Genomic DNA, 22580 nt, shown 5'->3' with positions numbered 1-22580 from the left:
AACAGCTGTAGCAGACACACTTTTTTTTTTTTTTTGATAAGAGTAAGTTGTTGTCAAATTTATCTTCTCTTTTCTCCTCTTTAATACACGTTAAAGAGCTGATATCACCTGCATTAAAAAAAAAAAAAAACAACTCACCACTGAATCCTGGGAAAGGTCAGATCCCCATAATCAAAGCCCTGGGGGGGGGGGGGGCTTGGGAAGTCCTTTGGGAAGAACACACTTTTTAGTTTTGTTTTAAATTGATACTAGGGTTTTTGTCTTAGTCAGGGTTTCTATTCCTGCACAAACATCATGACCAAGAAGTAAGTTGGGGAGGAAAGGGTTTATTCAGCGTACACTTCCACATTGCAGTTCATCACTAAAGGAAGTCAGGACTGGAACTCAAGCAGGTCAGGAAGCAGGAGCTGATGCAGAGGCCATGGAGGGATGTTTCTTACTGGCTTGCTTCCCCTGGCTTGCTCAGCCTGCTCTCTTATAGAACCAAAGAGCACCAGCCCAAAGGTGGTACCACCCACAAGGGGCCCTCCCCACTTGATCACTAATTGAGAAAATGCCCCACAGCTGGATCTCATGGAGGCATTTCCTCAACTGAAGCTCCTTTCTCTGTGATAACTCCAGCCTGTGTCAAGTTGACACACAAAACCAGCCAGTACAGGTTTCTATTAGCCTCATTGATTAACTCCATCAAGCTCCTGAGGAAAGCTAGTTCCCAAGCTGGTCCTACCCTGCTCCCCACTAGCTGTGTGTGCAAAGAGTTCTACAATGATAACCCTGCTCCCGGGGCCCTGCCTGCATGTCCCTCCTGTGGCCGAGGAGTCCGTGATCAGTCTCCATGCGCAGCAGAGGCCTTGCTGAGCTCTCCCATTCTCCTCAAGCATTCTTACGAAAGATGTAACCCGGTGAGGAAGAAAGCAAAGATCAAAGGTTCTGCTTATTTCATGAAGATAAGCGTGCGCACTAGGTGGAGGAGGGGGTTGATGTGGTAAAGAGTAGACAAGAAGGGAAGCAGGTGCTCTCATCCAGGGAGTGCCAGGGAGGACACGGGCTTGCAAGAGTCTAATTTGCACATCTGTATAAAGAAAGGTTCCTAAAGGCAGAAGAGAAATTGTTGTTGGTGGTGGTTTTCTGACTTTTTTTTTTTTTTTGGATTTGGTTTTTCGAGACAGGGTTTCTCTGTGTAGCCCTGGCTGTCCTGGAACTCACTCTGTAGACCAGGCTGGCCTTGAACTCAGAAATCCACCTGCCTCTTCCTCCCAGAGTGCTGGGATTACAGGCGTGCGTTACCACTGCTCCGGCTGCTTTTCTGACTTTTACATAGTATGATAGAGTTTCCTAAGAATGAAGAGCTGTTTATAAATGTCACCTGAAGAGACACTGAGACCCTCAGGCTCCACCTTTCCTTTTCATTCCAATCTTGCTTTGAAGTACAACTGGGCTGGAGAGATGGCTCAGTGGTTAAAAGCAATGACTGCTCTTCCAGAGGTCCTGAGTTCAAATCCCAGCAACCACATGGTGGCTCACAACCACCCACAATGAGATCTGATGCCTTCTTCTGGGATGTCTGAAGACAGTGACAGTGTACTCAGATATAATAAATAAATCTTTTTTAAAAACAAAAAAGAAATACGGTCTGTCAGTACTGGGAACTGGATATCATTTAAGAATGTCATCTCAGATAGCCACAGCATGGAAACTACTGCTTTTCAGTAGACAAGACACATTCTTATCAGTCACATCAAGGGGACTTTAATTAGGAGTTTGGGCATAAGTAACAACTAAATAACAGTAATATCATTATAGATTAAATAGAGAGAAAATACGAATAAATAATAGAAAAAGATATAACCCTTTAAGAGGAACTAATATCATGTATATAGTAATACAGTAGCTTATAGATAAGATAGAATTTTGTTTTTCAAAAGTAATTATGAGAATATATTAATATACAGTCAAACTCATTCTACTCACAATAAGATCTTAGAAAAAGATGAAAAGAAACAATCGTCTATAAAGAATGTATAACAGCTGTATCGAGACCTTCAGTTATTAAACACTGTGTGTGGCATCTCCTGGCTCCTCTCAGCAAATCCATCATAAGTAAGAACCAAATTAATTAAACATACTTGAAAAAGCCTAAAGCCCCTCCTAAATTAAGATTTTAAGATGTTCGAGATGACTTTGGGAGGACAAGAGCTCAGCGAGTTGTTAGACCTTGGTTCCAAAGAAAGAAAACCTAGTCATTCGCCGTGTGTAACTTACAAGCTAAGTGGGGTACCATGAATGTGTCCTAATCAATCACTTTGTGTAACTTACAAGCTGTGGGGCACTGTGAAATGTGCCCTTCAATAGCTCTTTTAGAAGTCGGAGTCTCAGGAATACTTGATGGCAAAAGTCTCCAGGCAAAGCGATTGGCTGCTTCCGGGACCCACAGGCAGAAGGGTGTGGCTCTCAGACCAGCCCTTCCCCAGCTAATTTTAGAAGTTTGAGACTCCAGCCTTAAATGGTTTTGATAATAACACTGTGACCACACCTCGGTACAGACAAAATCTGGGAGAAAACTTTGTGCTACATAACTGAGTCTAGTGTTTTCCTTCGAATCAACCCGGACACTGCTCATGGAACACAGCCAATCAGATCATTTTCTTTCCTTTTCTAGCTACCTTGTCATACACAACTAGTGAGGTGACAAAGATTTCAATTTTTCTTTAAATTCTAACAAATGTTAAGTAAAACCAGGAACTATCTTACTTATCTGAAATCAGGAAATATTGCTTTAATTGGGAACAGAGCACACTGAGACGGAAAAAGTCCTCGGGGCTCATGTATCCTTAGCTGACTTCCATAATAGGAAGAATTCTGAGTGTCTCATCACAAAGCTGAGGTGTCTGTTAGAGAAAAGGAAGCGCTCGTATCCTGTAGTTAGATAGTGGTGGCTTCAGAAGTCGATACTTAAGTAATAACGAATGTGCACACTCCTCAAGCTCACGCGGACGTTAGCATAGGTCTGTGTCTATACACGGCAGGCTCATACACACATCTCAGGACTGGATTTTAGGGAGTCAAATGAGACTCAAATTTCTCAAAATTACCACCTTTCCCAAACTCGACCTCATTTTTAACTCTCACAATCCAAAATTACAGTAAATCAAACCCTAACGGGTTCATTTAGATTTTCAGTTAAGAAAATGGGGCAAACAAAATTATGTCAAGAAGCAAACCCTGATCGGTAAGGCGCCATCTTCCACCCTTCAAAAACAAACACGCAACTAGACCTCAAAGTGTATATTGATACTATACAAAAATTTAACAAGCATTTCTTTTGTCTTTATTTTCGAAGAGGAGAGGGAATCCTGAGGATCAGAGCGCCACATGGCTTTCAAGTCCTGCCCATGGGATAAAAGAGCGTCTGGACCAAGTCAAGCCAAGGAGGTCCTCCCAAATGTAAGTCATGGGCCATCTGCAGTCATGGACGCCCATAGGTCCTAATGTTATTACGGGACTCCGGAAAAGGAAATGGCGTGGAGAGGGTGGTAGAGATGTCCTTGCCCTGCTGGCCTCTTGGCTCCACACCGCACTGGGATTGAGGCAGAAGCTTCTTTCCTGAAATGCAGCACTTCGTGCCACCCAACTGCTGTGCTTACAGAACGGGACACCCCAGTGCGGACAAACACATCCCACCCATGGCTCTCACAAGTTCTCCTTCAGTAGCCCGAGTTTGCGCAGAGCCTCGCGCCTGGCTTCCTCGGTGGAGCCCCGGCCGGAGAATTGCACTGTGATGCCCTGCGGCCGGAAGCCCACGGCCCGGGGGAGCGAGCCTGTGCGCTTGCGGGCATCCTGGCTGCCCTCTGTGCGCGGTTCGTATAGGCTGCGGCTGGCGTTCTGGCGCGCCAGCTTGCCTGTCGCTGCGGGGTCTGGCCGGAAGGTGATGGTCTTGCTGGTGGGGACAAAGGAGCTGGGCTCGCTGCGCAGGGCCTCGTGCACGCTTTGGAAGCCGTTGGCCAGCGCCGGAGGCTGCTCCGTCTGCACAGCCCGGGACTGCTGCGCCCTGGCCGGGACTCCAGCACGCAGCGTCCCAGGCTCGCCGGCCATGCCCGCTCTGCCCAGGGTGCGTGCCCCATCCGCAGAGCTACTCCTCTGCTCCTCCGCCTTCTGCCACCGCTCTTCGGATGATGTGTCGCCCGCAGCGATGAAGGACATGCCGTTGATGTTGGCCAGGACCTGGGCCTTGCGCTCCTGAACATTGACAGCCGCTTTGGAGATGGTCTTGTTGAAGTCCTTGCCTGCGCTGTTGGTCACGCTTATGTTGCTGGGGAAGCGATGGACCTTGGGTGCCGGCTGGGCCATGTGTCGGTGCCACACGCCAACATGGTCCCCGTTTCGAGAGGCTAGAGAAGTCGGTGTCCTCCATTCCCCAGGCCTGCCTTCTTTTGAGGGAGATACGGGAGACAGAGCTTCATTTCCCACCAACTTCTCGGAAATTTTCTGAGCAATCACCAGAGGAGTGGGCACGGAACGGGGCAGTTTGGGATGCTCTGCTGGAGGAGAGGGGGGCATCAGCTCCTTTTTTGGGGCAGATGGAGCAGAGACAGGCAGGGAAGGCTGCAGAGGAAACGCCTCAGGACCCCTGGAGTCTAGTGGTGGAAGGGAATTCTCAGCAGCTGGTTTCCTATCTTCAAGAAAGTCCTGTTTTGCAACAGATTGGGCCTCTGAAAAGAGAAGAGAGACCTCATAAGTTTTTGCCCCATTAAAAGTAGACGCATGTTCCCACACTACTCCAAACCTCTACAATGTCTGATCAAAATGCTGGGCCTGCTGCACGGACTACAGAGGAAACAGTCCATTTATTCTCTGGGCCATACATTCAGGACCAACAGATTCCTGACAGGGTGGTGACTATCTACAGCCAGAAACATCCAGTTAGGAAGCAGCCTGGAAAGGTATGCTTCTGAGGATACATCACCCTGGGGGCGTGTGATTCCCCCAGGAGTGAAGCAAAGGCCACCTCATCAGGGGAGCAATGTTTCTGTACAAAGGAGAGGGGCGTCCACCTTGAATCCTAGCACTGAAGAGGCAGAGGCAGGTGGATCTCTGCGAGTCTGAGGCCACCCTGGTCTACACAGTGAGTCCCAGGATTACCAGGATTATATAAAGAGACCCTGCCTCAAACAAAACAAAACAACACCCCCCCCCCCGAAAAAAAAACCCAAAATCAGAAAAGCTATGGAAATAGGTTAAAGAACTCCTGGGCACAAGTGCTAAATTTTCCAAACCTGTTTTCTTTGGTGTGATTATGTGATCTAATCTTTTTAAAGGATCAGTAGGTTCAAATTACCTCAGGAACTATGCTTCAATGCAGAAGTGCAATAGAAATGCAAAATTCAACGTTTCTTCCCTCAAGGGCTGGCTGCAAACCCTGCTCTCTTTTTATATGGAATCTGTGCGATGGTAGATTCTGAGAAGTCGCTTGCAAGCGAAGACTGGTGGCTACACTGTGATGTCGGCACATAAGGGACAAGGGAGCCACAGTCTGGCCAGGGCTGTCCGGTGAGACCTTGTCTAACGAAGAAACCCCTCTCTCCCAGGACCTTATGAGGAACTCCAGTGTTGATACTCCGCCCATACGCACGTGTTCTCTCTCCTCTTTCTTGTCCTGCATGTCCTACGTGTCTCCTTCCCTTACTTTTAAAATAAGTTCCCATCAGCAAATAAAAGCTGTAAGAAACTTTCACTGACCATTTCCTTCCGGTTCTACCTCATAACTCATTGGGCACAAGCTTATCTCTTGGTTGACGCTGCCCAGTGCCAACTCGAACCTTCTCTGCCCTTTCTTGACTGCCTCAGAGAACCATGTGTTAGAAATAGGATGTAATCTTGCAGCACAAATCAAGTGTGCCCCCAACACACACACACACACACACACACACACACACACACATCTATTTGCTCATTTGGTCTGTCTTCTCTCTTTTTCCTCCCTCCCTCCCTCCCTCCCTCCCTCCCTCCCTCCCTCCCTCCCTCCCTCCCTCCCAGCGGTCCCTTGCTGGAGAGACTCCCTTCAAGAAGCTTGGAAGCTTTGAGAGCGTCTGTACCCGAACAGCACAGGCAAAACGGAGCAGGAAGTGTGAACGTGTCTGGAGCGCTCCACCAAACTAAGTCAAAGGTGTGGGGACCTGTGCACTCCAGCCCACCTGCGACTTGAGGAACATCTGGAAGGCTCTCCGTGTCCCTGGTCGCAGGTGCTGGTTGTACTAAATCGATGACATCTTCGGGCTCAGAGTGGCTGGAAGGGCTCTCTTCCACAGACTGTGGAGAGTGGCAGTGAATGCCACTGTCACACAGGGCCGGCTCGTCCAGGTCGTCGTCGTATTCCAGGGCATCGAGAGTCTCTTCAAAGAACAGGATGACATCCTTCTCCTCGTGCGTGAGGTGCTTCAGGCTCTCGTCATCCTGCACATAAGTGACAAACAGCAGTGATGTCAGCAAAGAGAAAGTCACGAAAAGTACCTAGCCAAGGGTAGACTTCCCTGTAGTTATCCCACCCCTCTGACAAGTAACGTATAAGTCCTTCACTGCTATACCTCATGAAAAAAAGATATTATCAAGAGATGCAGATCCGGGTGTGGTGGCGCACACCTGTGATCCCAGAACTTGGGAGGCAGAGGCAGGTGGATTTCTCAGTTGGGAGGCCAGCCTGGTCTACAAACAAACAAAAAACTAAATTGTCTATATGAAGGCTTACATGTTTTCTTGCATCCCACAGGGAGTTATTGTAACCAAAATGTCAGGTGCCATTTTGACCCTATGATGCCCAGAATACACAGTGTCTAAGAAACCCAGCATATGACTGTATGTCTGTACGTGGCAGGAGAAAAGGCTCAGTGGTTAAGGACACTTTTGGGTCTTGTGGAGGATGTAGGTCTGGTTCCTAGCACTAACATGGTGGCTTCCAACCATCTATAACTTAGTTCTAGGGGAGCTGATGCCCTCTCCTGACCTCTGTGAGCACCAGGCACACATGTGGTGCATGGACATACATGCAGGCAAAACACTTATATACATAAGATAAAATAAAGACACACACACACACACACACACACACACACACACACACTGGTGGGGACATCTGAGTGTCATAATGCACAGCCTGCCTCCTCTCTTCACCAGGCTGGCCTGCCTGGTCCCCACACCCCACACAGGCCATTCTCAGTCACTCTATGATAGTTCTCACCCTTGTCTATTTTCTTCTGTTCAGATAAGGTCTCTCTGTGTGGCAGTCCTGGAACTTGCTATGTAGACCAGGTTGGCCTTGAACTCACAGACATCCTCCTGCCTCCACTTCCCTCCTAAGTGCTGGGATTAAAGGCATGTGCCACCAAGCCCAGCTCACGTGTTGTTTCAACAAAAGCGTTGCAAGTCTGAAATCATCAGGGCTCTTGGCACAATAAAGATCCCTCTAGTTAAGTTTCACCCAATATAGATTCTGTCAGGGTGCCACGGCAGAGGTAACAGCGCCCAGGCGTTGGACCCCCCCCTGCTGAGGCACAAAGTCTAGAGAAATAAATGCTTGCTCTCTCGCCTACTGTGACCTTGATGCAGGGCATCTCAGTGGGGTGATGTGTGTGTGTGTGTGTGTTTGGGGGCATGTGTGAACATGAGTGCAGAGCCCACTGAGGCCAGAAGAGGACCCTGAACCCCCTGGAGCTACAGTTATAGGCGGCTGTGAGCTGCCTGCTGTGGATGCTGAGAACGGAGACCCACCCAGTAGCAGCGAGAATTTTTATTTTTTAACCTAACTATGTCATGTGGATACGCTTTTGCTTTAATCCTAGGTGTGGGCTAGGAGGCTGCTTCAGTTTGTCCACAGCCACTAACTTTAACTGCCTCGAGCTCTAGTGGGGGCATGATTTTTGCCAACTGCAGACAGTTTAATTCTGGGGACCCTGAGGGGATGAATGTCAGAGCCCCAGGAGGGCGAGAGGTGCTCAGAAGAAGAGCTGCTCACCCCGCTGCTGCCTTGTCAAGTGTTTGAGAGCAAAGAGACCAGAAGTAGCTGAAGACATCCTGATGATGATGATGGACTTGCCCCCAGGAACCTGGCACCCTAATTTGTAGGAAGCAGTCTATTTTGTTGGCTGAAAGATGTCTATACGGCCCCTTTCCCCTCTATCTTCTCTCTCCAACCTAGTGTTGGGGAATTGGAAGGCATTAGGGTGGAATATGGGTTGGAAGGGAGGAGGTATAAAAACTTAATAATAATAATAATGATAATTAAAACAAAACAAACAACCACGCCAACACCCAGTCCTCTGTGACACCAGTATGCACTTGAACCGTGATTCTCTCTCCAGTCCTATGCCTGACTCTTAGAGTCTCCTTTGGTTATGCAGTAGAACTGGAATTGCATCAGCCCTGCTCAGAGTCCAGCTCGAGAATAGAGAGCTGGCCCGGGATGTCCGAGGCCCTGAGTTCTATCCTCAGCTCTATAAAATAAGAATTAACATAAAAGGTTCGAAGGCAAGGTCCTAAAATGGACCTCCGGCTTAAGACACGTTCCAACTTTCCACAAGAAGAGGACAAAGTCAGAAAGGACTCTACGGGGGCTGGAGAGACAGCTCAGCGCTTAGAGCACTTGTTCTTGCCGAGGTCCTGGGTTTAATTCCCAGCTCCCACATGGTGGCTCGAAGCCATTTGTAACTCCAGTTCCAGGGGATCCAATTCCTCCTTCTGACCTCCACAAGCAGCAGGCGCGTATGTGGTGTACAAACACACACGCAGGCAAAACAGTGGTATACATCAGAGAACAAAAGGATGGACTCTAAGACTGGTGTCTAATCCAACTTAAAAGCAGGCAGTCCCAACGTGAGGTGAGGTGGCATCTGGAAAACAGTCTTAGGAGGATGCTCCCCACACGCCTGCTCACGTCTGTATGGATGGACCTGGCACGACTTTCCAAGGGTCTTACGAGTACTTCACCAAGGCGCCAACCCTAGTGAAACTAAGTTCTTTGCTTACCTTCTCTTTGCCCTGCCTAATCCTGTTCTAGCAAGTACTGACAGACCTTGCAGAGGCTGCCTGCGTCTTGTGCAATATGCCTGGGAGTTCTTCAACCACCCCCCCCCTCTCTTTTTCTTCTGCTAATCGCACAATGTGAGACACAAATCGGCCCCAGCCCATCTGCTCAGAGATGAGACCCCCCCAGTCACTCAGACCCGTGCATCCTCAACCTGAGGGCATTCTCTCCAGGGTAGGGCCTGAGTGAACTGTAACCAGACTGGCCTGGAGACCTGGACCCTGCAAGGTCAAACGTGCCGTGGATTTAGTGTTACCTCACTTCTAAGACTTGAAGCTTCCTCCCAGTGCACCTGGACTCTGTGCATGCCCGGGAGTGGAAAGAAGGCGAGGCAGTGGAGTAAGGGGTGCTTGGTACTAGGTCAAGATGGCTCCCATCTACTCCTCCTGTTCTGGGGAGATGCTAAACACTGCATCAGGGGTGTAAAAGGAAGAATTCTTGGACCCGAGGGAGAAGCTGGGCAGGGAGAGGCGTGACACTGAGATGTATCCAGAGTCAGAAAGGAAATTACGACCAGGAGAGTGGAGCCAGGCATGGAAGGTGACTGAGAACGGGCACAGGATTTCTCTGGAGGAGAAGAAAATGTTCCAGAATTGACTGGTGATCTCCGGACACTCACAGAAACCATTCATTTTAACTGACACATGAAACATAAAAATTGTGCATATTTGTGGGTGGTCCCACGTGATCCCGATAGATGCATCTTTAAACATTTTCTGCTATGGTGAAAACTTTCAAAATCTTTTCTTCCAAAGTTTCACAAGACACTGTGGCTGTCAACAGTTGGCTGTACAATAACATAACATAACATAGCAGAACTTGTTTCTAGCTGACTGTGACTTAGTACCACTGATATCTCTCTGCTCATTCCTACCCTGCCCAGCCCCCAGTTACCACATCTCTGCCTGCAATGTCTATGAGGTCAGCATCTTTTTTTTTTCAAAAGCTGTTTTCTTTTACTTTATGTATATGGCTGTTTTGCCTGTAGGTGTGTCTCTCTGCACCATGCACATGTCTGGTGCCCACGGAGGCCTCAGGGGGTGTAGGATCCCCTGGACTGGAGTCTCAGATGGTTGTGAGCTACCACATGGGTGCAGGAACCAAACCTGGGTCCTCTGTAAGAGCAGCCAGTGCTCCTAACCACTGAGGTGCCTCTGCGATCACGTGCTGCGGTATGCTCTGGAGACAGGCACTGTTGAAGCTTCCGCTCTGTTCTCCAGAAAGCTGTGACTATTTCGTGCTGGTGGTGTTTCAGGTGCACTTTAGATTGTTACTAGACACTGGACAGGATAAAAAATGTTCTAAAAATGGCAGCTGTTGACTGCACAACTCTGTAAATATATTAAAAATTGTTACACGGCACACTTTAGGTGAGTGAGCTTTGAAGAGCGTGAGTTGCATTTCAATTTTTAAAAGCAGACATCCATGTGGAGGAGAACACACAGACGCCACAGTGACCTCCCTGGGGCCTGGCTGGCTTGGAAGTAGTGTTTGATAATGGAATCACATAGGAAATTAATACAAATATAAATGTCATACTTATTGGGACAGTGAGTTATTTTAAAAAGTAAGTTTGTCTGCATTAATCAGGAAGGTTATATGCTGGCAGGAAAGATTTGTTGTTATTGTTTGTTTTTTACAAACTCCCTTTCCATAAATATTATTGTTCTTGTTATTATTATTATTACGTTTTTTTCTCTATGTAGCCTTGGTTGTCCTGGAACTCACTCTGTAGACCAGGCTCGCCTTGCACAGAGATCCACCTGCCTCTGCTTCCTGAGTGCTGGGATTAAATGCGCGCACCACCACCGGTATGTAATTTTTAATGTACTAATCTTCAGGTGCTAAAAATACTGTCTAAAAAAAAAATCTCTCACTTATTCTTGGCCCAGCGCGGCAACCTCAGGTAATGTGTGCAAGTCTCTGAGGGAAACTGCCTCAAAATATGTGAAGCAATCTGCCTCTCCCCCACGTGTGTGTTAATGGGTTTTAAAGAAATAATTTATAAACTAATTTTCAAATCAGAAAACTCCAAGTGCTAAGAACACTGGGCAGTAAGAGCACACACTGAACAAGCCTCCCACAAAGAGCAAAGCCTTAAAAATGATCGCTACTTGCCACTGTAAAATAGCAGAAAAAAGAATTTTCTAGTCTAATTCAGACCGAGGGGACAGCCGGGCGGTGGTGGCGCACGCCTGTAATCCTAGCACTCTGGGAGGCAGAGGCAGGCGGATTTCTGAGTTCGAGGCCAGCCTGGTCTACAGAGTGAGCTCCAGGACAACCAGGGCTACACAGAGAAACCCTGTCTCAAAAAAACCAAATCCAAAAAAAAAAAAAAAAAAAAAAAAAAACCACCTCCAAAAAAAAAAAAAAAAACCCCAAAACAAACCAAAGGGACACCCAAATAAAAGCAGATGACAGCAAGAAATGTCACAATGAAACCCATCGAAACCCATCACTTAAGGGATGGAGAGATGGCTCAGCAGTTAAGAGCACTGACTGATTTTCTGAAGGTCTTGAGTTCAAATCCCAGCAACCACATGGTGGCTCACAACCATCCGTAATGAGATCTGACCGGCCTCTTCTGGGGTGTCTGTAGACAGCTACAGTATACTTATATATAACAAACAAACAAACAAACAAACAAATAAATCCATCTTAAAAAAAAGAAAAAGAGACAAAAAAAAAACAAAAACAAAAACAAAACACCCAGGCATGGTGGCGCACACCTGTAATCCCAGCACTTGGGAGGCAGAAGCAGGCAGATTTCTGAGTTCGAGGCCAGCCTGGTCTACAGAGTGAGTTCCAGGACAGCCAGGACTATACAGAGAAACCCTGTCTCGAAAAAACCAAAATAAAATAAAAGAAAAGAAAAGAAAAGAATAAGAATAAGAAGAATAAGAATGTACAAAGGAACCAGAAAGACCAAAGAAAAGAAGAAAGTCCATTTGTAAAAACAAGGACAACCAGAGCCTGCTGGGGTGCCACTTGCCTGTGACCCAGCACTGGGGCTGAAGCAGGAGGATGGTGGGAAGTTTGAGGCCAGCGTGGGCTACATGTAGCCATTTCTGTGCTAGCCTGGGCTGCGTGGCAAGTCTCATTCACAAGCCGGCAAGCAAGCTAACAAGCAGCGGCGACCAAACATGTTTTGGAAGAAGACCTGAACCCAGGCTCTTCACTGCTTGGCCCCAGGTAGACGACCAAGGGCATTTTGTCTTCTTGGTGGGTTCTGATTTGATGATCGAATGTTCTTTTTCTTTTCTCTAAGATTTATTTATTTATTTATTTTTATTTTCTTTTGTTTTTCCGAGACAGGGTTTCTCTGTATAGCCCTGGCTGTCCTAGAACTCACTCTGTAGACCAGGCTGGCCTTGAACTCAGAAATCCACCTGCCTCTGCCTCCCAAGTGCTGGGATCAAAGGCGTGCGCCACCACTGCCCAGCCCAAGATTTATTTTTATTTTATGTATATGGGTGTTTTTTCTGCATTTACACCACATGCCTAGTGCCTAGGACACCAGTAAAGATTGTTGGATCCCCTAAAACTGGAGTTACAGAGAGCTGTGAGCTGCTAGGTGGGTGCTGGGAACTGAACCCAGGTCCTCTGGAAGAGCAGCCAGTGCTTTTAACCGCTGAGCCGTCTCTCCAGCCAGATCACAGATCACATGTTCTCAAAGAAACCAAAGACCTGTTTGACAGTTGAGCAATGCTTTACTGATTTAATTATGTGAACTGATGCCAAAACGGAATAAAGGCAGAGAGATGACTTGAAGCTTAAATGTTGTGCTGTCTCTGGCAACCTCGGCAGAGTCACCATAGTACACATGGTATTTCCCTGTGGCAGAACAACGGTTCAATTATGCTTATTTCTAACTAGACACTGTTGTAATTTTTGTCTTTTCTTTTTTCTTTTGCTGTGGCTAACTTCAACCCATACTTCTGTCAAAGGGACACAAACAGACCAGCAAAGAATGAAGTCTGTGTACAGTTTTGATTACAGAACTGACGGGGAATAGCTTCAAAGGCTTACAAACTGGGTTCGGTGGCTTTAAACTTCTTTAAACTGGCCACAGAGCCCTTGATCTCAAATGTGTCTGATGTTCGGAGAGCCTTATAAGCGGTGCCACACTGCCCAGCTTGATGTGATTGAGAATAAAATCAAGTTTCATTCAGTCCTTGTACATAATAGGTGTTTACTAATGCCCAACGAATTAAATAGAAGCTCTTTGGCTGTGTCTTCATAGCTCTTTAGACCAGAAGTTTCTGGTCTGGTTCAGGGAAGAAGGCAGCCCAGGGTCACTTACGAACCGGCCTGCATATCCCATCTTACCTCTTGAAATCACAAAGCAAAGGGCTTGTCACAATCCTGGAGCACTGTGGACACTTGTGCCTAACGCCACCCCAGGGAGAGCAGTCCCCGCAGCTCAACAGCCCCCGCTCCGTGGCTAAGGGGCATGCACGTGGGTGGATCTGTGACTGTAGGTCATAAAGTCCAGGAGTTGGCGAGATTCATGAGAGCTCCCTGAATATTAAATTTTAAAACCTTGCCAGAGTATCTGGATGACTGTTTTTGCCCAAGTCATAGGGGAAAATGATGAGGAAGTATTGTGGGGTGCCGGGCACCCTCAAGGAATTAGGCATAGATTAGGGTTAAATTCTTTAGGAATCAACTCTGTGAAGACCTCTCTACTCTTTCCAACCTACCTTTCAAAATCCCATTATCTCTAACGGATACTCCAATGTGTCCTGGGGCAGATCAGGCTTTAAAAACACATCAAGAATAAGAACTCAAGAGTGTGGCAGCACACGCTTTTAATGCTTTTAATCTCAGCACTTGCTTTTAATCTCACCACTTGCGAGGCAGAGCCAGAAAGATCTCTGGGAGTTCAAGGTCAGCCTGGTGTACAAAGCAAGTCCTAGGGCAGCCAGGGCTGTTACACAGAGAAACCCTATCTCAAAAAAAACAAAACAAAACAACAACAACAACAAAAAAAAAAAAAAAACTCAAGACTATGTGGTTATGCTTCTAGAGGGATGCTTCATGAAGTGACTTAGTATGCCTGCCATCCATGAGAACAGGTGGTCTACCATCCCAAGATGTCTTTTGGAAGCACTGGGGGGAAAAGGGCGGTGTCTGAAAAAAACAAATCTTTCAAAAGACCTACCGGTCTCAGGTTTGTTAGTGCCACATAAGGGTGTGTGGATCAGAAAGTCTGGGCTTTGTAAAGTCCTTGAGTCTGTCCGAAAGGAAGCCGTCTTTATTCCGTGGGATGGCTCCCCTGCCCCGGCCTGGGTGATCAGTGCCTTTGGGCATGGTCCTTTCTGGGGCTAAGTTTCCCTAAGTTATTATCTGTGGCCATAGATTCGCTCCACTGCCACGTGCAGAATTTACGATGATTAAAAAGAAAATGCCAGTCCACAGAGAAGTATTCCAAGACATCCAACATGGCTTCGTAAGCTATTCCCCCAACCAACCAGCCTAAGCACTGGACAGCTTTAAGGAGAGCATCCACTCACCATGGTGAAGCTTCTGGACCGAGAACTGCTGCACCGGCTCTCCAGACTGCCACCTCTGCTCACGTCACTGAGCCCGCAGCTGGGCGACATGTCGGAGTCCATCTCCAGAGACTCCGGTTTCTGCTGGTTCCCAGGCATCCCCACACAAAGCTGGCACTAGCTAGCTCACAGGAAACAGGGTAGAAGCCAGGGTCCCATTCTGAGGCAGGGAAGGAGGTCTTCTAGGGAAATAAAACACGTAGCAGCAGTTAGTGACCTGAACCGTGCCCGGTCCTCCAAAGTAGATGGTTAGCCACATACACGGACGAGAGGAATTAATGTTGAAAATGTCTGTCTTATCAAAAGCAATCTACAGAGTCAAGGCAATCACACCAAAATTCCAATACCAGTCTTTTTTTTTGTTTGTTTTTAACAGAAGTAGAAAAAAATCTTAAATTGCACCTAAAAACACAAAGTAGCTCAGATAAGCAAATGAGGGTATGCTGGGCCTAGGGAGAAGGCTTCGTGGATAAGAGGGCCTGAGGAGCAAACAGGAGGGCTTGAGTTTGAAACCCTAGCAGTAAGTAACAACAACAACAACAAGCCAGGCACTTGTAACTCTAGTGCAATGATGTGTGTGTTGGGGGTCAGGAGGAAACAGGTTGATCACCGGGGCTCAGTGGCCCAAGTTCAGAAAGAATCTGTCTCATGACAGAAGGGGATAGAGCAGGACACCCAGTGTCCTCTGGTCCCCACACTCGCACAGATAGCCCATTCCACAATTATTAATGCTGAATGTATCACCATATCTGATTCCAACTCATATTACAAAGCCAATATGGTAGTGACACAAAAACAGACATAGAGATCAATCGGACAGTATGTAAGATCCAAACATAAACCCAGTGAGTTTTGAGAAAAACACAAACATTTATTTATTTGTTTATTCATGTGTATACATACATACATACACATACCATATATACACATATACATACATACATACATACACATATACATATATATGACAAGACATCCTTCTTCTTTAACAGACAGTGCTGGGAAAACTAAACATCCACATACAGAAAACCGAAACTAGATCCTTCTCTCTGACCCCGCAGGAAAAATAACCCCTAGACCTTAAGGTAAGACCCCGAAAACTCTGACGCTGAGAGGAAGACATTTAAAACAGGTATAGCTAAGAACTTTCTCAACAGGATACTTGTCAACAGGTGACAAGTGGAACATCATGGAATGACAAGAGGAAACAGATAACGGGGGATTGGAGAGCCCGCAGATTGGAGACGACTGTTGCTAGCTGTTCATCGACAGACGATTAATATCTAGACAATCAACCCAACAAGCCGGGCACAGTGACACAAGCTTTCAATCCCAGCACTCGGGAGGCAGAGTCAGGTGATTTCTGAGTTTGGGGTCAGCCTGGTCTGCACAGTGAGTTCTAAGCCAGTCAAGGCTCCAGAGTCAGGCCTGGTCTCAAACAACAAACAAATGAAAAGCTATTCAGAAACCTAAACAGAACAATACACCCAATCCAAAAACAAAAAACAAAACAAAAACAATCCGAAAGAACCCAAAAAAAAAACTGACCTATGTAACTGTACAGAGGTCTCCCAAGAAGAGACATAAATGGCCAATAAATATTTTTAGACATGTTCAACACCCTCAGCCGCCAAGGGACTGAAAATTAAAACCATACTGAGATTCTATCTTACCCCAACTGGAATAGTGGTAACCCAGAAAACAAATGACGACACCTCCTGGCAAGGACAAGGAGAAAGAGGGACCTTTATCCACTGTAGATGAGAGGCTAAACTTACCTTGGGAATCAGTGTGTGTGTGTGTGTGTGTGTGTGTGTGTTCTCAAAACATCGAAGACAATCCTTCCTACTGTGCGGCCCAGCTGGGCCACTTCTAGGCAAACACCCAAAAGATTTAGGACTTGTTGCAGTAATGTTCTGCACTGCTGATAGTCACGGATCTAGTCACAGAGGCTAGGAAACTGAATCTGACTGTATGTCCATCTACAGAAGTGGATAAGGAAAATACAGTACACACACACACACACACACACTAAGAACATATAGATATTTTTTGAGAGAGGGTTTTACCGTGTAGCCCTGGTTAACTGATAATTTGCTTGTAGACCAGGCTAGCCTCGAACTCATGGAGATCCATCTACCTCTGCCTCCTGAGTGTTGGGATTAGAGTCGCGCACCCACCATGTCTGAATGACTTTTATGAAGAAATGGAAGTCTTACAAATGATACCATTGCTGGGACTTGGTAAAGTCTGGTTATCTTTCGCCCTGAGGGTCTCAAACTCTTAGGCTCTGGTACACCCTCAGACTCTCCTGGCCTATCATCCTGAGCCACCACAAACCAGGCTCCTTTTCCAGCTCACTGCACTTGGGGACCAGAGCTAAGATGGTCAGAAGGATGAACGACATCTTTAAACCTGAAAGGGTGTCTGAAGCCCAAAGATCCTGAAGTTCTACGGAAGGTGGAAAATCCTGAGGGTGACCCTAGCCAGGAGGTCATGTCCATGTGACGTCCAGGAGCAAAGGCAGCCACGGTTAAGAGCTTACTGCTCTCCCACAGACACTAAGTTTGGATCCTGGCATCCACACCAGGTGGGTCACAACAGGCTAAACTCTAGGTCCAGAGGGTACAATGACCTCTGGCCTTTGTGGGCACTCACACATACATTGTGCACATAAACACAGGCACACACAAATACACAGTTAAAAACATTTTTAAAAAAGTGTTGCTCATGCATGCATATGTACCTGAACGCATACAAACATACACACAGACACAGACACACACAACTTTTTTTTAAAGTGCCAGACCAGGCATGGTGTCACATACAGGCGAGTCTCTGAGTTCAAGGACAGCTACATCTGCAGCAGGAGTTTCTAGGCAGCCAGGATCACTCAGAGAAATCTGTCTTGAAAAATCAAAAAGAGAAAATGTGACCCTGTAAGGTAGTTCGTTTTCTGACTTTCTTAGCAGAAGACCTAGCTCAGCTCCCTAAACACCAAATGAGTTCAGTAAAATATTCTAGAAGATCACAGAGACGACGACGAAGAGGACATGCCTCCAGCTGACTGATTTAACAGACACAGCCATTTGTGGAGACAGTCAATCAATATAGACCCTCTGCAAGGGGACTTGCTCAGTTGGCTGAGTGTGGCAAGAATCTAAGAATGGATTTAAAGACAGACAGACCCCCTACCCCATTCCTCTTCCTGTTTTCAGTGATTAAGGCCAGGTCAATTCAAGGGCAAGGATACCAAGGAAACCAGAAGAGTGAACACACTCGGCTTCTAGAAGATTCCATTTCATCCAATAGTGTGAGGAACGATTCAAAGTGTCCAAAGCCATAAGTCAAGCGTGTGTGTGTGTGTGTGTGTAGCACAAGTTGGAAGCCAGTTTAAACCATACGACAAGACCCTGTCTCAAAACAAAAAATAACAAGGGTAGATGTGGTGGCCCATGCCTGTAGTCCCAGCACTTGGAAGGCCGAGGCAGGAGGACCAGAAGTTCAAGGCCCACCTTCACAGTGAATTGAGGGGCAGCCTGGGCTATATACGAACCTATCTCAAAACCCCTAACCAAACCCACCACAACAAAAGTCAAAGGTTTCGAAAACCACTCAATAACAACTTGTGACCTTAAACAGTAACACAACTATATAAATATCTAAATGACTAATCGCATGAAAGTCAGGCTTTCAGATAGATACACAAGGTCGAACTCCAATGTGGTTAAGTCTCAAAAACGTCCAACATGTAGCATGCATCTGGTCTAAAGGCACTGCGGACCCATGCAGAGTGCTGACGGCAGGGGCCGTGCGAGCAGCCCAGCCCAGCAAAGGTAAGGAGATGCAAGCGGTTCAGCTAAGGATGGCTGGAGTCAGGCTAAGAGCCAGCCCATGCAGTGCAGGCAGGCTAATTCTTGCATCCTTCCTGTGGCTCCCACCCACTGACTCAGCTCAAACTGGGTCCTGACCTGCGGTGAATCACAGTCTAAGGAAAGGGGAGGGGCTTTCGCCAGCCTTCCCCAGGAGTCAGCAAGGTGAGGGCGTGCAGGATAGGAAGTGCTGATTCACCCACACAGTTCAGAGCTCCCCAGCCTGTGGGAAGGCTCTGGAACCGTGCCCGTCTGGGCAGGGATGGCAGCAGGCAGTAGCACGTGAGCCCTCACGATGTGGCGCGGAGGTGGTGACTTACCGCCATGCACTTCCAGGGGACGCCTTTTGCATGTGTTGCTGTAACTTTAAGAGCTAAGGAACGGTGCATCGAGGTTCCGAATTTTGTGTATGAGGAAGCTAAGCAAGGGTCTTCTAGGAGGCCAAGGTGTCGGAAGGGAACAGTTCCCACATGGCTCCACTGTGATCTAAAGGAGTAAGCAAAGGGACAACCTCCATCTAGCCTGGAATAACGGGACACCAGGAGACGGACCGTGAGCTGCCGCAGACAGGACGGACAGCGCTGAACACGGCCATAGGTCCATGAGGGTCATCACCACTTGGGAATATCTCCTGTCCTGGTCCACTCTAGGGTCTCTCTGCAGTAAGGGAGGCTAGGGTGAGAAGAAGGGCCTAAGAAACCGCCTCTTTCTCGGGGTCGCAGGGGTGGAAAGCATGCTTTGGGAAAAACTCAAAGACCAGAAATACAACCAGGTCCCCAATCAATGTCTTTGGAGTTTCCCGGTGTTTACATCCATTATTTATTCGAAGCACCAGTTTATCCTTTGAGCAAGGCAAACAAGGCCAAGGCCATTCATCATCATCGTAGGCGTCTGCATCTGCCCAGCATGGTTTAGTCTGGAGGACAGCAGCCAGCTCAGGGGAAAAGTCCAATAGTTATTGAGCTAGGAATGTAGAGAGGCAAGGGACACCCCTACCCCCTCACCGGGCTGTAGCGGAGTTTTCTTGATTTAAAAAAAAAAAAAAGCATCTAATTTTCTTCTTACTGGAACATTTCACAAGGCTGTTGCATGCTCTAGAGGGCAAGCCTGACTACTGACTACCTTCCTCACACCACAATAGCCAGTGGGACACACAACAACCCAAGCGACTGTGCCTTGCCATTTGCAACGAACTCTTCTTGCAAAGGCCCATTCACAGGCACAAAACTCTGAAGACACCGCTGGCTCCTCCTGCCTCCTAACGCTCATATCCAGCCAGCCCCGCTCATAGAGTCTCCTTCCTTCCAACAGCAACACGCCCATTTCTTCCTGGCCCCCACCCACCGCTGCCCATGCTGGCCCACTGCCAACCTGCTATGCCCGTCTTGATGTTTACCCATCTTCCTGTCTTTCCTATACTTTCCTGGCACTATCACACCGGATCATACTATTTGGAGGTTACGACTCTGGTAAAGCGATCAACTCTAAACTCCTCCCTTTAGACTTCACCGTCAACCAGACTGCAGAAGACTCCAGCAACATGGTTAAAGATGTGATCTAAGCAGTGTTTACACTATAGGATACCAGGATAAAGCTACCTCATAATATACATTCCATCGACCAGGTATGGTGGCGTTCCCCTATAACCTCAGTACTCAGGAGGCTGAGATAGAAGGCAGGGGAATGCAAGGCCATCTGGAGCTAACTACCCAGATCCTGTCTACACTCGACAAACATTCTTTTCATTTTCTATAGAGAAGTGAACACGGTTGACATACTGGGTCACAAAGCAAGTCTTAGCACAATTCTGTTCTGATGTTAAGAAACTCTTTCGACAATATAACTGTATTACAAGTCAACAAACATAACTAGGAGAATCCATCCATACAGCTGTAAGAACTGAGTCCTCGGGTTGGAGAGATGATTCAGCTGTCAACGGTGCTAGCTGCTCTTCTGAAAGACCTCAGTTCAGTTCTCAGGTCCCATGTTGAACTCCGGCTCTTGAGGATCCGATGTCCTTTCCTGACCTAAGAGGATGGACACACACACACACACACACACACACACACACACACACGGAATATACATAAACATACATAAAGTCATTATTTACAAAAAGCCTTAAAAACTCAGTTCTAGCCAGGCGGTGGTGGTGGCGCCTATAATTCCAGCACTTGGGAGGCAGAGGCAGGTGGATTTCTGAGTTCGAGGCCAGCCTGGTCTACAGAGTGAGTTTCAGGACAGCCAGGGCTATACAGAGAAATCCTGTCTCAAAAAACCAAATCCATAAAAACAAAATAAAACAAAACAAACCCAACCCCCCCAAAAAACCCCAAAAAACAAACAAAAAACAAAAACGCAGTTCTAGATAACTCTTGGAAACTACTTATATTAGAAAGTATTTTGAGCTATATGGCAAGAGGGAAGTTTGAAACAGTCCTAGGATGCAGTCAACAATTGTGATGTCAGAAAAGGAAGCAGAAACAGATGAACCGAATTCACCCCAACTTAAGCTGAACAAAACCAAACTAAACAGAGCAGATGACAGAAAAGACATGAAGACAGAGAACTCAGATATAAATAAACAGAAAAACTCCTTCTGACCAGAGCGGGATCCTTGGGTGACCTCAGCCCTTTCTTCCCCCATCCTCGGGGATTTTGAGAACAGGTCTCCTCAAAACTAGGACACAAAATAACATAGCAATAAATAAATAAATAATAATGATCTTTAACTTGGTCCTGAAAAATCTCAATACAATGACATAATGACCATTATGACTTTTTAAAAGAGATTTTTTCCCCCTTGACCTTCAAGGACATTAAAATGCAAGCGTTTCACAGTGGGAAGCATTTAGAATGCTCCCAGCTGATTACCATGAGTGGGCTTTCCATATGGTGAAAGTCGGTGAGAAGAACAGAGCCAAGCAGCACAGAGTGGCCATTGCGGGCCCTTGGGCAGTGGCCCTGACAACATCTGTTCCCAGGAACAGGCACCCGAGTGGCTTCTGTGTGGCAGGCATCTTGGTTTTACAGCAAGACGGAAACCCTACGTTCCCAGTCTCTATTTGGCTGTGTTAATTTCTCTGTGTGTGAAGTTAATGTGTGTTAACAAGAATGAGTTTTATGACATGGAGTTTACAAAAAGCAGCAGCAGTGACACTGTGCTGACCACTTTAGTGAATCAAATCTTTGGGTTTGTTTGTGTTTCTTTTTTCTTTTTTTTTTGTTATTTTGGTTTTTTGGTTTTTTCGAGACAGGGTTTCTCTGTATAGCCCTGGCTGTCCTGGAACTCACTCTGTAGACCAGGCTGGCCTCGAACTCAGAAATCCACTTGCCTCTGCCTCCCAGAGTGCTGGGATTACAGGCGTGCGCCACCACTGCCCGGCGTTTGTTTGTTTTTTAAGACAGGGTTTCTCTGCACAGCTCTGGCTGCCCTGGCCAGGTACTCCATCTGTTGACCAGGCTGGCCTGGCACTCTGAGTGACCCACTTGCCTATTCCTCCCCAGTGCTGGGACGCAAGGCATTCGGTCACCATCTCCCGGAGGCTAATCTAGTCTCTACAGAAAACTGACTCCCAATACCCTTTTCCATTATTCAAAAACATTTGAAGAATTAAAAATATTCTTAGCCATTCTTAGTTTATTTTCCTTTCCATTAAAAATAAATTATAAGCCACACCCACAAAGCACCTTTACTTAAGTCGTCACAGGACACTGGTTAGCTCTGAGCACAGTTCTCAGTTCACTTAGAAAGACTGCAGTGTGTCTTCCCAAGGCAAGCCAGAGTCTGCCTGCCAGAGACTGCCTCCTCTTCCTCCCACACCCAAGTTGCCCATTCAGAAACCCTGAACTGACCTAAACAGAAAGGTAAAAGCTGGTCGGGGGTTCATTCTCTTCTAAGAACTACTTTCCAAAACTTTCTTAAATGCAAGACAAATACTTTTCCCCACAGGCTCCAGCATCCTGCCAAGTTCTCCAGCCGCCCTTTTCTGACTCCAGACTGCCCTTGACGTACAAACCCACAAGCCCGCAAGCCGCCTTTGTAATTCTCCTAATGTTCTCTGCAAGGACCCCAACTGT

At 46.9% G+C, this 22580-nt stretch overlaps 1 protein-coding gene across 4 annotated transcripts in view; it reads right to left on the bottom strand.

Moving 5' to 3' along the window:
* Positions 1-1136: 1136 nt before the first annotated feature.
* Proser2 (proline and serine rich 2) overlaps positions 1137-22580 on the bottom strand; it is a 32850-nt gene continuing 11406 nt past the window's right edge. For 2 of the 4 annotated variants that reach the window (XM_052157747.1, XM_052157748.1), the window contains exons 2-4: positions 14590-14810; positions 6192-6450; positions 1137-4709 (exon numbers count right to left, since the gene is read on the bottom strand). In XM_052157747.1, coding sequence (XP_052013707.1) covers positions 3691-4709; positions 6192-6450; positions 14590-14727 — 1416 coding nt within the window. In that variant the 5' untranslated portion in view covers positions 14728-14810 and the 3' untranslated portion in view covers positions 1137-3690. Of the gene's footprint in view, positions 4710-6191; positions 6451-14589; positions 14811-18820; positions 18887-22580 lie in introns of those variants that run through there. The other 2 variants (XM_052157750.1, XM_052157749.1) reach the window with 2 other exon arrangements.

Source organism: Apodemus sylvaticus, chromosome 14, assembly GCF_947179515.1.
Source record: "Apodemus sylvaticus chromosome 14, mApoSyl1.1, whole genome shotgun sequence".
Classification (NCBI taxonomy): Eukaryota; Metazoa; Chordata; class Mammalia; order Rodentia; family Muridae; genus Apodemus; species Apodemus sylvaticus.
The sequence above is the reverse complement of the archived record's forward strand: the minus strand, read 5'-3'. Positions and strand labels throughout refer to the sequence as shown.